The 15,744-nt window shown below is 35.3% G+C and overlaps 1 protein-coding gene across 2 annotated transcripts in view; it reads right to left on the reverse strand.

Moving 5' to 3' along the window:
- Positions 1 to 951: 951 nt before the first annotated feature.
- The window catches only part of LOC113049070 (echinoderm microtubule-associated protein-like 4), a 30,412-nt gene continuing 15,619 nt past the window's right edge, over positions 952 to 15,744 (reverse strand). For both annotated transcript variants that reach the window (XM_026211108.1, XM_026211115.1), the window contains 20 exons: positions 12,693 to 12,806; positions 11,606 to 11,634; positions 9,780 to 9,809; positions 9,425 to 9,545; positions 8,790 to 8,939; positions 8,641 to 8,710; positions 8,046 to 8,156; positions 7,701 to 7,796; positions 6,506 to 6,640; positions 5,851 to 5,989; positions 5,282 to 5,433; positions 5,063 to 5,188; positions 4,763 to 4,894; positions 3,786 to 3,853; positions 3,570 to 3,658; positions 3,242 to 3,339; positions 3,022 to 3,109; positions 2,821 to 2,919; positions 2,289 to 2,419; positions 952 to 2,037 (listed from right to left, as the gene is read on the reverse strand). In XM_026211108.1, the coding sequence (XP_026066893.1) occupies positions 1,828 to 2,037; positions 2,289 to 2,419; positions 2,821 to 2,919; positions 3,022 to 3,109; positions 3,242 to 3,339; positions 3,570 to 3,658; positions 3,786 to 3,853; positions 4,763 to 4,894; positions 5,063 to 5,188; positions 5,282 to 5,433; positions 5,851 to 5,989; positions 6,506 to 6,640; positions 7,701 to 7,796; positions 8,046 to 8,156; positions 8,641 to 8,710; positions 8,790 to 8,939; positions 9,425 to 9,545; positions 9,780 to 9,809; positions 11,606 to 11,634; positions 12,693 to 12,806 (2,188 nt within the window). In that variant the 3' untranslated portion in view covers positions 952 to 1,827. The remainder of the gene's footprint in view (positions 2,038 to 2,288; positions 2,420 to 2,820; positions 2,920 to 3,021; positions 3,110 to 3,241; positions 3,340 to 3,569; positions 3,659 to 3,785; positions 3,854 to 4,762; positions 4,895 to 5,062; positions 5,189 to 5,281; positions 5,434 to 5,850; positions 5,990 to 6,505; positions 6,641 to 7,700; positions 7,797 to 8,045; positions 8,157 to 8,640; positions 8,711 to 8,789; positions 8,940 to 9,424; positions 9,546 to 9,779; positions 9,810 to 11,605; positions 11,635 to 12,692; positions 12,807 to 15,744) is intronic.

The raw sequence follows: 15,744 nt of genomic DNA on the forward strand, positions 1-15,744 counted from the left end.
TGATTTATTTGTAATTCACAGGTTTATATTTTTTACATGGTGCAATTCTGAAAACATTATTAGTAAAAAAGGAACTTAAAAAATAAATATTTATTTCCATTTAATTTTAAAGTAAAAAGCGGCACCATGAGACTATCATGTTTTACTATGGTAATCAATTGTACAATTGTTATGTTTTTTTTTTTTTTTTTTACATACACCTTGAGATCTATCAAAGGTTAATTAAACTACATTTAAACAAAAAAATTACATTTCAGGTATAAGACACCCAAATAACAACTGTCCAAACTATCAGAAACGTTGACTCGCGAACATAACCCAGAATCAGGTTAGGACAATGAAAAATGGTGCAATACTTCCCTCTATAGACTTAAAGACAGCACTACAGTCTCTCAAAAATTATTGCTCCTATTGTCCTCTAGGTGGCGTTTCGTAATACTAAAACTGCATCAGTGAATCACACTAGGTTATGAGACTTTGATGAAAAGTTGATGTAATATTTTATTACCCAATAGAAAACAACTGAAGAAGTTACTTTGCATGCTTTTGAAAGCCAGTTTGCCTCACATGTGAGCTAGGTGCATGTGAAGACCTCAAAGCCAAACTTGCCTATGTAGGCCTCATGGTCTACGTGACTGCTCTTATGAACAGAGAATACAGAAGGAAGTGCCGAAGATGGGAGATGCCACAGGATAAGATAATGCACCAACACAAGTCCTAAAATGTATATGCCTCTGTAATAGATAACAGACATTATCTCTTGAAAAACAGACTAGCAAGTGGTTTTATACAAGGAAAGCAAGCATTAGGAAAACTAATAAACAACTGTGGAAAAGTACTGGGAATGACATATTACAGAATGATCTGCGCACTCATCAGACAGTGACCGATTGTAGCATTATTTTACAAGACATAGAAGACTTTACTCCACAAGTACACAAAGACAAAACATTCTTACTTAAAATGTTTTTATTTGATTAAAAATAAAATTTCACATTGTTTAAAAGGCTGTGAAAAGCTGACTTGATCCATAAATAACAAGCCTTTTGGAAGTTTCTGGACATAGGACATATTCCTGATAGCAAATAAAGCATTGATTATCCTATTGCCCAAAACAAAACTCTTCACAGAGACATGATTTATGGTTAATTATGTAATGTTACACAATTATGTAGTATTTCATGACTGAAAAAAAAAACAGCAGGTGATTAAAATAAGCATATGAAAAGCACTATGAAGTAAACAAGCACTTGTAAACTCAAAGTACACTGAGTAAAGCATGATACATGTAAAAACTAGAGATGATTTAATTTTGTTTAATACATCCTTCTCTCTTAATGTAATGAAATGGCAAAAATTTCACTATTTCGAAAATTCTAAAAAAAAAAAAAAAAATTTGCTAAATGTGTGAATTTCACAAAAAATGTCAAGGCCACAAAATAAAACAAAATACTGTAAGTTTTTGCATTAAGAAAATATACATTTTTAGGACCACCAAAATTTTTGAGGCTTTTCATAATTTATAAATTTTTCCTTTTGATTTTGGAATACAATAAAACATTTATTTTCTAAAAAAGAAAAAAAAAGAAAAAAAATTCAGACAAAATATATTTTCGGCCATGTCAGTTCATGAAGAACTATAGGTAGTGAATAGCAATGCATTATTTATGATGTCTCAATGGTAAAACAACACTGTGACATATTTCGTAAAAACTAGCATAACCTTCCAAATGCTTTATGTCACAGCATACTGTGCAATGAGATTTCCTCCTGGTTTCATTTCCTAGTATATCTTCATGCCTGTTCCTCTCTTGATTCCTGGTCCCTCTATCGTCCATTCTCTGGAGAGCTAGAGGAAGAGCAGACAGAAGAGGAAGAAGCTAGATGTTCCTTATGGTCTCCAGTCCCCGCCCTTTTAACTCTCCACTGGAGGATGCAGGTGTCTTTCCCGCCCATCGACAGAAGGTGACTGTCATTATGTGTGAAACGAACGTTGGTCACATGACTGCCATGGCCCTCATACTTATAACTTGGAGCCTGACAGAGAAATCAGGGAATTCATTATTCATTTCTTGCAGTATAAACAAACACTTTTCCTGACACATTACCTGATAGAGTAAATATGTGAATTATTAATCTGCATACAATGCATACTACATCTGGCCTGTTGTATCAAAGTTTAATGCATTGTTAAGAATACTGATTCTAGTTAGATTTATTGTTTCATTTTATTTTTGTTCCAAAGGGATAATTGTTTCGACTCTCAAATATTTCTGGCAGTGACTGACCTTTGGTTTGGGACATGGATACTGGAACAAATGAACCTTACAGAAGTCATCAGCTACCGCCACCAATTTCTCACTGTGTGATCGACACAAGGCGTTGATATCTGTCCCATCTGATCCCTCGAGCCACACACCTAGACAGCAATACAGTTTAGACAGTCAGCATTCCCATATACGTGCTTTCACTGCACAGGCCTTTATGGACTCACAACATCAGGGGAACATACTTTATGCACATGCTCCAGATGCATACACACTTGAGTACCCATGATGAAACTTGAGTTAAATGAATAATGAATTAACAAAACATTTTTTACATTTGTAACAAAAAAATGTAATAAAAAAAAAATTAAATGTTAAACAATACTTGTTATTAAAGCAAGATAGAGTTTATGTTTGTGTATGTGGAAATCAGCAAATCAAAAGAAAACCAGCCAGCATATAGTAATGTTTTGTCCCACTCCTCCTAAAAAGGTGTTTGACACTGGCACAAACATTTATTAATTAAAAAAAAAAGAAGAAGATTTTCTCTCACCCACAACATGGAATCCAAGCACACAGGTATAGGACGCCCACTCTCGATCTTTACTCTCAAACCGGTTCCTCAACAGCTTGCAACCACTTGCAACGTCCCCTTTTTCCACATACATAAATGTCAAAATGCATTATCATTCACATTACTCACTGTCTTCTGTCAATATTATTAAGAATCATGAACTCAAGCATGTAGGCTTACAGTAGAGAATTTCATAATCGCCAGAGTTGGACATGATGTATTTTCCATCTTTGGACCAGTCAAGGTGAGTAATGAAACTGGAGTGCCCCTGAACACACAGCGAAGAGTTTAGCACACAAACAGGCTGCTATAAGCCATTACAAACAACAAACCTCCACGGCAAACCAGCATTAAACAGTCTGGCATCATTTAGAACACTTGAACCAAAAGCTTGGCTTACTGTGCACTTTCCGAATCGTGTATAGCGCCGGCCACCCTCAGTGACGTTGTAAATGTAGATTAAGTTGTCATGGGATCCAACTGCCAAAAAGCTGCCATCTGTGTTTTGGTAAGCAGTAAAACATAAGCTTTTGACTATAAACGGGCTTATAAAAGCTACAGAACAATTTACATGCAGTTAAACCTGCCACATTGAAACATGACCTATGTGCCTATGTGCCACAAACACAAATCTCTTTTACATTTACTAAATTTAATATGGTTCACTTTAGGAAAAAGTTCTGTTTTATACTGTGCCCTTTATTATTGTGATTTGGTTGACCTCTGACCTGGGGAGTATCTCATTACGGACAGCTGCTCATTGCCATCAGTCAGGTCTGACACTACTTCTTTGGTTTTCAGATCCAGTACAACCCATCTATATGAATAAGGGTTTAAAAAAACACCATAAAGCCATTAAAAGGGAATATTTCACTTTATAAAGCTTAGTTAAAAACTAATAAACGGGAGTGGAACTATTATCAACTGTGTTGTAAATGTTTTACCTTCCAGTACTCAGTCCAACAGAGACAACAGCTCCATTTGGGCTGAAATCAGCACACAGACCAGATTCCTAAAAATGATAAAAATGTATGTTTCATTCTTGTGTTTTTATGATAATACTGGACTAAATATTTAAAGGTGCACCAAAAAGTTTCACATTTAAATAAATGAATATTAATACTGACAAATATGCACAATCAAATGATTTCAGTGACATCAGTGTTGTAAACAAAAACTGTATACTACATACATTGACATTCAAAAGTTTTGGGGTCTCTGTCTCTTTCTTTCTCTCTAAGAAATTTAAATGTATGTAAATGCTGTTCTTTCTTACTATTCATCAAAGAATCCTGAAAATGCATCACAGTTTTCACAAAAATATTAAGCAGCACAACTGTTTTCAACATTGATAATAACAAGAAATGCTTCTTGAGAATTTAGTCAGTATATTAGAATGATTTCTGGAGGATCATGTGAGACTATAGATTGGAGTAATGATGCTGAAAATTCAGCTTTGCATCACAGCAATAAATTACATTTAAAATATAGAAAATATACAATTATTATTTTTTATCATGATCTATATATATTTTTTAGTTATTAATATATAAAAATATAACATTTTTATAAATTGTAACAATATTTTACAATATTACTGTTCTCACTGTATGTTTTAATAAAACTAGTGCAACCTTGGTGAGCATAAGAGACATCTTTTTCATTATTTTAAATTAATAAATAAATGCCCCAACCCCAAAATTCTCCACTTTAGTGTTAGATTGTTGAGACTAAAATAATTTATCATCTCAGTAACGCTCATATCATCAAATACTTACAATTGTTTACTTCTACTCTATTCCAAGCATACTGCGTGATGCAGAATCCATTGTCAGTACAAAGTGTAGTATACAGCCAGTGGCACACACAAAAAAAGCCTAGTGCACCTTTAAAACAGTTTGTTTCCTGTGACCTCTCTGACCTCTAGTGTTGCGCACCATTCCAGTTTGTGGTCCTCTGCATTCCACACACACACTTGACGATCATTTCCACAGGTAAGAAATATGCTCTGAGTGGGATGTGTGGCCAGACCCCACATTTCATCCACATGACCCTGTCAATTCAATACACCTTTTCAGATTCACTACAAGATCCACACTTGTTTTTTTTTTTTTATAAATGAAAGTTCATTTTATTGTAAGTCGATTATTAATTTACATCAATACCCCTATTCAGAAATTAATAAACGATGTATATTTACATATAAATCCAATATATCTACCTGTACAATAGCCACAAACCCATCCGAAAATGTTCCTCTTAGGATTGCGTTTCGTGTTGTGCCAACGAGCAGTTCCTCTCCATCTACATCTGCAATGGTGCGGACCGCACCAAACTTCTCAGGAATCTAGAAGGCCATTCAAGAAGTTGCTTACATTTAACCTCTGCATAAACTGCTGCAAACACACAGTTTCAAAAACAATAGAGATTCCCGTTTCACCTCACACTCTCTTTCGGGTGCCAGATCTGCGCTCCAGCGGATGACCTTGCGGTCCTTTCCGCCGCCGCTGAGTATAGCTCCACCCTGCAGGACGCACATAGTGAAAACACTGCCCTCGTGAGCGCGCGTCTGCTTCATGATCTGAAATGTCTCTGCAGGCACGGAGAGAAAAAAAAACTGGCAAGGTGAATTTGAAAAGATATCCACTGTGTATCCAAAAAGTAATACAGGCTATATTAACACAATTTTCAAAAGTCACATACATACATAAATAAACACTAACGTCACATAATTTATTTCGTATTTTAAAATACAACCAAGTGAAATGATTATTTAATAGAAAAATTGTAGGGGGCTGGTTTGATTAGATTGAGGAAGATGACTGGGTGAAATGACTGGAGAAGTCCAGCATACGTCACCAGAGATTGACATTCTGATGTAAAATTACAAGGTCATCTAATCTCTAATGTTAGATGAAAACTGATACAGTACTGAATAATATTGTGCATCTCTAGTAAAATGTCAAATAGAGGTCTATCAGGCAAAAATGAAAAAATCATTTTGCATACCCTTTGCTCCTTTCCCTAATGTTTTGATATCAGCAGCGGATTTCCCCCATGTGAGAATGTTCCCCTCAGAGTCTCCCGTCAGCACATCACCCGTAAGACTGAACACGAAGCACAGGACGAACTTAGGCTTCTTGTATTTCTGTTAACAAAACAATGAACAAAATCACAAAAAATGACAAATACCAAACAACGTGAATTCACAAGATCAATTCTAATATGCTTATTTGGCCGATTAAGAAACATTTCTTATTATTATGAATCTTCAAAACAGTTGCGTTTCTTAATTTTACTATGGAAATTGTGGTGCATTTTAATTATTATTTATTATATATTTTTTAACTGCATTTATTGGAAATTAATTTCTTTTGTAACATTATAAATACATTCACTGTAACTTTTGATCAGTTTAATGCATCCTTGCTGAATAAAAGTATTAAAAAACAAAACAAAAAAAACATCCTGACCATTTTTGAAAGGTAGTGTACTTCAAAAAATAACATGATACTACTATAGTACCATGTTTCATAAATATGTTAATACCATTGTACATTTTTGTAAGTGAGTTGCTGTTAATATAATAATTTCTTCCCATTTTTGGACACGGAAAAGCAAATGATACCATATTTACAGTGGAGGACAGTCAATATGGACTCACTCCAAAGATGCCCTGTTTTTTGGTCAGTGTGCCAGCGCTCATGGTCCAGAAGTAGACGTGGGACTTGCCACAGGAGATGATGTTGTTGGTGTCTGTTGGGCTGAAGTCCACCGCCAAAATTGCCTCATTAGTGCTCTGAAACAAACATACATAGACACACACTATGAAGACATATGGTTTTCCGCAGTATTTATGACTATGTGCCAATGGCTCTGTTATTATAGGAGAAAAGCTACAATTCAACTTCTAACTTCCAGTCAATCTGCAGCTGCAATAGCAGCTCATGTCAGTTTAATGACAGAAAATGACTGTAATTTTCCTGTAGCATTAAAAGATGTAATCCAGAAACTGTAAATACATCTTCAAAGCTTCGCAGAGGATATTGTCATTGCTTATGATTTCTAAATTGTTCAGGCTCTTTAATTTTCTACTGCAACCATGTTCTGTGTATTCATCTTCAAGTACTATTGTTTCCCGAATTCCGCCACATAAATGCTCCAAACATACATTTGACTTGTGCTTGTGAGATTTCTGAACAACAACAACAATTCATATTGAAATGAAAATCTAGATTAACTCAGCAAAACAACATGCTATTTAAAGTCCAACTACTTCCTAAACCCATTACTATCAGCACAGCCGACGAGGAACAACTTCATACAAAAGGCCAGTCCTAAAAACACTCGCTATCACTCTCAAAATCTACTGTAAAATATTTAGCCGCTCCTATAGCAACCCCACTCAAACCGCTCATGCTGAAGAATAAGGAAATATTTAGGACAAAGGATCCAACAGAGAAAAAAAAAACATCCACAGTAAAGCTGACGGCTTTACAGCACGCAGGCAGTTGGCTTTATGGATTCATGGTATACTCGCTTATTATATAAATTTTTCTACATTTTGAACACAAACAAAGTTACGGACCGCAGCTCTGATTGGTTGTTTCTTACCGGGATCGATGGAGTTTCTGCAAATGGCAATAGGACCACTGGGAGGAGCTTGATTTTTACACAGATAATCTGTCTCATATTCTACTGTCAGGACATAATGACAGGTTTAACAAATATGTAAAATATATTTTTACAAAAGTTACCTACTGCAGCTTTAATCATGAGAATGTAAGCTATACCCATGTAGCTTCATGAAGATATTGTAATGGTAGAAAGTGTGTGTGTGTGTGTGTGTGTATACACACCTTGACTTCAGTTTGCTTTATGTTTTTATTCCAGTCCCACACAGAAAACATGTGCTCATTGGAATCGTCGATCACACAGAGTAATGTACCAGCATCCTGTAACATATTTCGCAATATTATGTTTGTGTATTTAGTTATTTATAATTGAAAATGTACTATTCCAAAAGACTGCCACATGCCAAAGTTTATAGTCTAGAAATGTTTGTGAAGTGATTTGGATCCTGCATTATAGTATTATTTTACATGATTGATATTCTATCGGTTTAATCCACATGGACAGCGGTCTATTCTCTCTGTCTGCTGTGTTTGAACTGGAAAGAATGCGAAATGGAGGGCAATACTCACTGAACTGGAAAATGCCAGGGCTCCGACACCTCGTTCAAATGTGCCGAGGCCGATCTGTTGCAGTGTCACTAGCGTTTTGGAGTCCCAGATGTGCACATAGGGCTGAAGAGGCTGACGAACACACATGCACACACAGAAAGTTGGCTCAAGAACATGAACGTGTTTTTATGATTGCATATAGACAGTTTGTATGATTGTATGTAACAGACTGTTTTACCATTTCTTTTCATTCTTAACAATTTAAATCACCATTTTGCCTTCACTAGTTAATTTACATTAATGCATTTAGCAGATGCTTTTATCCAAAGTGACTTACAAAAGAGGAACAAGAGCAATTCACCAGTTTAAATCAACAGTCATCAACTTAATTTTTTACAAATATTTCAATGTAATATGACGTCATAAAATCTACATGCATGCAAATAATAATATAATTAGTAAAATGCCATATAAAATAGTTTTTATATGTTGCATAACACATCACACCACAATTCTGACTTCCCAATAGTTTGTCACATAACATATTTATTATTTGCACTGTAAATGTTAATCTTGTTAATCAGTAAAATGTGATTTATTTATGTGTTTATCTCACCTTGCCATCTTTGTCTACTCCTGCTGTCTGTCCGGATGCTACACGCACCTTGTCTGGGTGGATGGCAAGACTACATGACAACAAAAAAAGTAAGAACATAACAATCCGGACGAAATTAGGTGCACATCTAAATAACTCTTCAAACTCACCATCTGACACAGTCTGTGTGCTTCTGATAATGTCTTTGCGTTTGGTTGTTGATATGATACAGAACCACCACGCACGCAATAAAATAAACTGCTTCTCCAGACGGCAACAGGTAAAGATTAGCTCGACAGTCCCGTCCCCGGTAACCATAGCTGAGAATAAAAAGGTCAAGGAACATTTGCTAATATTTATGCATTACATAAAGGAAAGCTAAGTCACTGTGCTTAGCAACATGAGGTAAAATAAGTATATACTCCCTAAAAAAATATGAAACTGACAAAACATAAGCCAAATTAAATGATAAATTTTCTATGTATTGGAAGAATATGTGCTGTCAATCAAAGTAAACATTTTAGGGGAACTATCTGCATATTTATCAGTTTTAACATACAGGTGATTAGGCATAAAACTGATGCATAAAAAAAATGCATCAAGATTTTTTTTTTCAATGCAATTTGATTTAATGGGAATTATTATTATTTTTTTAATACTTTTTTTACATTTACAATTATTTTAATTTTATAATAACTTTTAATTTATACAAAAGCAAATCCATATTTACAACTTAATTCATTTTAAGTAATTAAAATGTAATTAATTATAAACAAAAAACAAAAAAACAATTGCTCTAGGATACACCCAATCCAGATCCAGTTTCTGTGAGGGGAGTTCCATTTTCAGCTCCTCGTAGTTCGGAATGTTTGACGGAATGTACATTGTGATTGGTCGTCCACGGATGAACATCTTGATTGACTGACCTGTGAGCAAAATAAAGTGGAAAATGCACAATATGAAAATACAAAAAATCTAAATGATTCTGATGTCTACAGTTGCCAGTTGCAATGAGTACTATCATTTGGATTAGTTAACTTCAAGAATACAATTTATAGAACTTAATAATAATAATAATATAATGGTTTCTATTACAATATTTTATACAGAATATTTTAAGTCAACAATTAGTTCCAATGAAAACAATAATTGAAACCTACCCTGCGTTCCTCTCCTGGACCCCTGAGATCCTGGTCAAAGATAAAAACGCAAACAAACATTATCTTTGCAGCTGCAAAACACATTAGGAATTCCTGCGGCCCAACTGACTCTACAGGGAGCTCCAATGAGAACACCTCTCTGACTCATCGGTGTCAGGTCCTGGTTTTGGACTGCACTGAGAGGTAGACTTTGTTTTTAAAAGGGCTTTTTAAAAGCAATGAAGCAAGCAAGTAATCTGTGTGTCTACTGCAAAGGAATGACATTAAATGCAACAGCCACAAACTAATAATCAAAGTCTGCATCAAAACATCACTGACCTTCGAAGATCTTTTATATAATATGGGTTGTTTTGATACAAGAGAAAGTGGGAATATCCCGTATGGTTTTGAGTTTAACCCACATACGACTCCAGAAGGACCCTTTTATCAATGTTATCAGATAGATGTCGCACAGGTGATGCGAAACAACATTCCACAAATGTGTCAGTTTCATCCCCGAAGGAATAACAACATATGTTTGATGTAGAGCGGAGATATGACTTTCCCCAGCCATTAAATAACGCAGGTGACTAAATTATTAAAACGGCACACGCACACAAATAAAATGGCTAAGGCAGTGTTGTGAAACGGTGGTGTGAATATCTGGCACGCAGGGAAAGGGAAATAGACACCCATCATCCTGCACAGAAAACTAGAGTAGTGCGGTTGCATAACCAAAGAAAGTAACTTTCCAGCGAGAGCACAACCACTCCTGTGTCTCACTGCAAAAGGGAAACCGGCATCTATACATGCACAATGAATAAACAAACAAATAGAGATGAAGCCACTAATGGCTTGTTAAAATAATTTACATTTGGCTATGCTGAGTCACGCTTGCTGTTGTGAGAACATTGCACTGCAATGCATTTAGACAAAATCTGCTCTCTAATATATATTTATTCAGTTATCAATTGGCTTTTCAACCTGGGGTCCATAAAGCTACTGAAAGGGGTGTATGAACTGATACACTGTCTGGGGTCAGTAAGATTTTTTGTAATTGTTTTTTTTAAGAAATTACTACTTATATTCAGCAAGGATGCATTAAACTGATCAAAAGTGATATTAGATGGGCTGGGATTAGGGTAACTAGTTCAATCATTTCTGGTGCAACTGTGTTTTTGCAATGAAAAAATAAAAGGAGAGATTCAAATATTTTACGAGATGCCATTCCTCAGAGAGGGATTTAGATTGCTGATAGTGTGCTCTGCTTTAGTGTGCCAACAGTCAGCATAGAAAAACTGTCTGAGAAGTTTTGCTTTCTAACTGATATCATTGAAAGTACCACTGCTGCAGCAGCAATCAAATCAGCACTTGTGTTTAAATACACTGCCTTCATCAATACATATCAAGATAATTACTGTGTGCTACGAGCAATGTTCCATTATTCTGAATCCATAGGTTAATATGTGAAGAGATTAAAAGACTGTGTGTTACTGATTAAAAAACTAATTATTCAAGAAATGAAAACCTGACAATCCTGATTGTGGGAAACTGAAAAGACAATGACTACATGTTGAGTGAAAGGTTAAAAGTGTCTTATATTCATAACACATGACAGCTTTTCCAGTAATCTAGCACACAAGGAAATAGAATAGAACGGAGTATTGTAAAGGGCTGACTATCTCTATACAAGAGGCACAAGTTATTCGGAAACTGAAGTAGAAAATGATTAATGCAATCCTGAATTATGACAAAGCTAGGCTGCTAAGATCAATGCGGTTTAGAAATGTTCATAAAAGATGAATGAAGAAAAAGAAGGTGAGAGAATGAGAGAGATGTCTTGTTACCTGCACTGGAGATAAGGTCTTTTGACCGGCTATGGAGACAAACACATCAGCTAATTAGTGAATTAATCATTTAACACAGTGAACATAGAACATATATATTAACACGGCAGTCGCATCAACCCTTCAGTTCAACTTTCACAAATGTCATGTTTTTTTTGATGTCACGCCAGCTTCTTTGACTGTTTTCATGTTGGAAACAATACCTGAGTTATTGAATTGAATTGATTTTGAAAGAGAAAAAGATTCATTGAAGACACATTTTGCAGAAAATTCCACGATTACAAGGTTTCCATGAAGTGCACAGAAACATTTAATTTGAACAAAGATTTAGTTCACCCAAAAAAAGAACATTTGGACCAGATTTGGAGAGATTTTCCATTACATCACTTGCCCACCAATGGATCCTCTGCAGTGAATGGGTGCCGTCATAATGAGAGTCCAAACAGACAGAGGATCTGGTGGTGAGCAAGTGATGTAATGGAAAATCTCTCCAAATCTGTTCTGATGAAGAAACAAACTCATCATATCTTGGATGGCCTGAGGGTGGGGACATTTTCAGGAAATTTTCATTTATGGGTTTACTATTCCTTTAATCTCTATTAAAACCATCGATGGCACTCTAAATTACAAAAATTAAGCACAATGTGAATACTAGGTGCCTTACATTTTGTCTGATGACTTGCACACTTTTATGCAATGGGCCAACTGACAAAACTTTATAAACCTGTTAACATTTTACATGAAATCCAAACGAGGATGGACATAACTACTTTCTACAAAGTGTTGTTTACATGGAGGAAACTCCACCCACAGGAAAGGATGATTTAGACAACTTTACAACTCAAAAACACATATTTCAGGAAAGAAACATTGTAAACACTTTCATTAAAATATTCTTTGAATCCCTTGGACATCAATTGTGCATACATGTTGTTTCTGTAAACTGAGGGATGAGTCATACAGATTTTCTGTAGAAACCGACAACATCTCGTAGATTGTGCTGATAGAATTTAAATTATTCAATTACTGTGAAACTTTCCGCTATGTGAAAGTGCATGCTTGAACAGAAAAAAACAACGTCTCTCACCTCTCCAGACTCGGAGACCGTGTGAGTAAGTTTGTAGAGGAGGCCGCTTTCTTAGAAAGCCGCTGTTTGGTCTTGTCTTGGGAGTCTCTGCTTTTCTCGCTGTTCCTTCTCACCCTGATCTCAAAAAGAGACATTAGTTACTCTCTGCATGTGCCGTGAAATCAGATTAACAGAGCGCATGCAAGGAGACGTCAATGCAGATATGAGCATGGTAACATGTAGTAACAGAACTGACAGAATGTGCTCAGCATGTTTCCATTTATGAGACCCATCAAGTTTGGACGTGCAGCATGCAAAATCAAACCCACTACCCACAATCATGCAAATAAATCAGATATCAGTGATTGAATGCAATGTTTACGTCACAATGGATTCAAACTTATGTGTGCAGGAGTGTGAGTCTGTGCTCACTGAGGGATTGTTTCCTTTAGCACACCCTATTTCCTGTTCTTCTAAATACCCTAAGAGACATCCAATAAAAGCTACATGAAACAGGAAATATCTGTGGTCATGTGACCAATGATGATACTTGCGGTGACAGATAGAGAAGTGAAAGTCATCTGATAAAGGGGGCTGTCCACTCTTAAATTAAGCTGAATGCTGTCACACTTTTTATGGCACATTTTACACAGTAGTCGTCGAAATGAGCATCAGACCAACACACTACCTAGACTGTTATATAATATTTGAGAAAGACTTATAAGTTGATAATGTACAAATGTTTAATAAAATAAGTGTTCATTTAATTATTCTTCTCTAATGTACTTTGTCGAATGCAGTTTGAAGTTCAAAAATAAGATTTTTTTATGTTTTTGAAAGTTTATAATGCAAAACTAAGGCTGTATTTATTTGATCAAAAATAAAGTAAAAACAGTGATATTATACACAATGGTTTGAGATAATTGAAGAAATCCTGGTTATTGAGCTATTTAAATATAATCTAATGTTGACAAAAACTTGAAATGGACTGGGAAAATTAGTTGATATATAAAAAGAATATAAAGACATCCGCATCTAAGTAAAGAGTAATTTGCATTAGAAATAGGTAACAGCACCTGTTTGGCTTGGTTGTTCTGTACACTGTAGAACACATACATTATTATGTTTATGCTATATGTATAATTTTTTTCCCTTCTGTTAATGTTTTATTTGTGTTGTTAATCTTGTAAATTAAACTTTCTAAAAAATAAATAAATAAATAAATAAAATAAAAACAGTGATACTGTGAATTATTACTATTGTTTTCTATTAGAAAATACTTTGAAATGTAATTTATTCCTGTGTTTACAAGACTGATTTTTCAGCAGTTGTGCTGCTTAATATTTTGTGGAAAGGTAAATTTTGTTTATTTTTCTCCAAGATGTGTTGATGAGTTAAAAGTTTAAAAGAACAGCATTTATGTGAAATAGAAATCTTTTGTAAAATTATAAACGTTTACTGTCACTTTTGCTAAATAATTTATTTACTTATGTCAGAAAAACAAAACAAAACAAAAACTAATAAAAGTCAAATTAAAGAGACAATGTATTGGCAGAAAAAAGACTATACTATGCTAAAGGTAAACTATGTGTTTGCTAACTTGGTTTTGAATGTAACAAATGGTCAATGTCCATTTAATCTGTGATCTGCAATTTACATTCAAATTATGCCAGTGTTTTCCATGGTACGCTGATAGTTTCAGAGTTTGTCTGCATGGAATGTCTTTAAAACTGCACATTTGTTTTCATTTAAAGCTGCGGTAGGGAACTTTTGACGCTCTAGCGGTTAATAAACAGAACTGCTTGCGTCTTGCGGAAGAACATCGTAGCCGGATCTACTTCTCTCTGTTTATGTCTATGAAGAATCACAAAGGCACTGGGTTACTCCGCCGCGGTACCCCCGAAGCAATCTAAAATAGTCAGAATATAAACACTTATTATAGGTGCACCCTAGTGATTCAGGACAAGCTATAAACACGGTTTGGAAAATGGATTCATGGTGTACTCGCTTATTATATACATTTTTCTACATTTTGAACACAAACAAAGTTACGGACTGCAGCTCTGATTGGTTGTTTTTTACCGGGAGAGATGGAGTTTCTGCAAATGGCAAAAGGACCACTGGGAGGAACCAGAGGAGCTTGATTTTTTCACAGATTATCTGTCTCATATTCTACTGTCAGGACATAATGACAGGTTTAATAAATATGTAAAAAATATTTTTTTACAAAAGTTCCCTACAGCACCTTTCAGTGCTAATCCAGCAGAAGAGTGACAAGTCACAGACCACCATCTGACACCATCAACGGCAGCTTAGGGGGCCACTAATAGTCATTTTTAACTCTCTGTCAACATAATCTTCCAGTATCTTGTTAAGTGTCTCACATTCATACATTACCATGAATTAGTAATTAATTATGGGCAGCTAGGTTTTGGGATTTCACGCTGTGCATTTGTAAACCACATATTTACATACATTCTTTGGTCACATTTTGGTTACTTCCCTCTTGCGCTGAAACTAAACAAGGCATGAATGTTTAACGATGCAAGCATTGTTTAGTTTTGCCTGGTGCTCGGTTGCAAAACAATCTACCGCAGCATTCTAGCACCACATAACTTTGTAAACCCAATACCTCTTTTGCTTGATGTCCATGCAAGGATACCAGGAAGGGATGAGACATAATTATCTGTAAAGCACTGTTTACATGGAACATTACATTTGTGGGAACCAAGAAGACATTTAGGCGAAAGACCACCCAAAGCAAGCATGCAGATAAATCAGTCAATGAATCAAGAGGTTTGCTCTGTTTATAAGATTAAGTGAGATTATATGATGGGTTAGTTTGATTTTAATGCGCCAGTCATGAGCTTTTGTTTTTCTGCAAAACCATGTTACAGACAAGATTCCATGGAGCTGTTTTGACAAATCTACTCAGGCATTCCTGTCACAATGACAGCTTTTTGGCTTTTGCAGCGATCTTATATGTTCCTTATTCACCTGAAGGAGAGTCGACGGGTCTAGATGACGGTTTTTATTGCTGCGCTTATCATGGAATGCTGCACTGTTCTTGCAA

The sequence above is a fragment of the Carassius auratus genome, chromosome 3 (genome assembly GCF_003368295.1).
Source record: "Carassius auratus strain Wakin chromosome 3, ASM336829v1, whole genome shotgun sequence".
NCBI classification, from domain to species: Eukaryota; Metazoa; Chordata; class Actinopteri; order Cypriniformes; family Cyprinidae; genus Carassius; species Carassius auratus.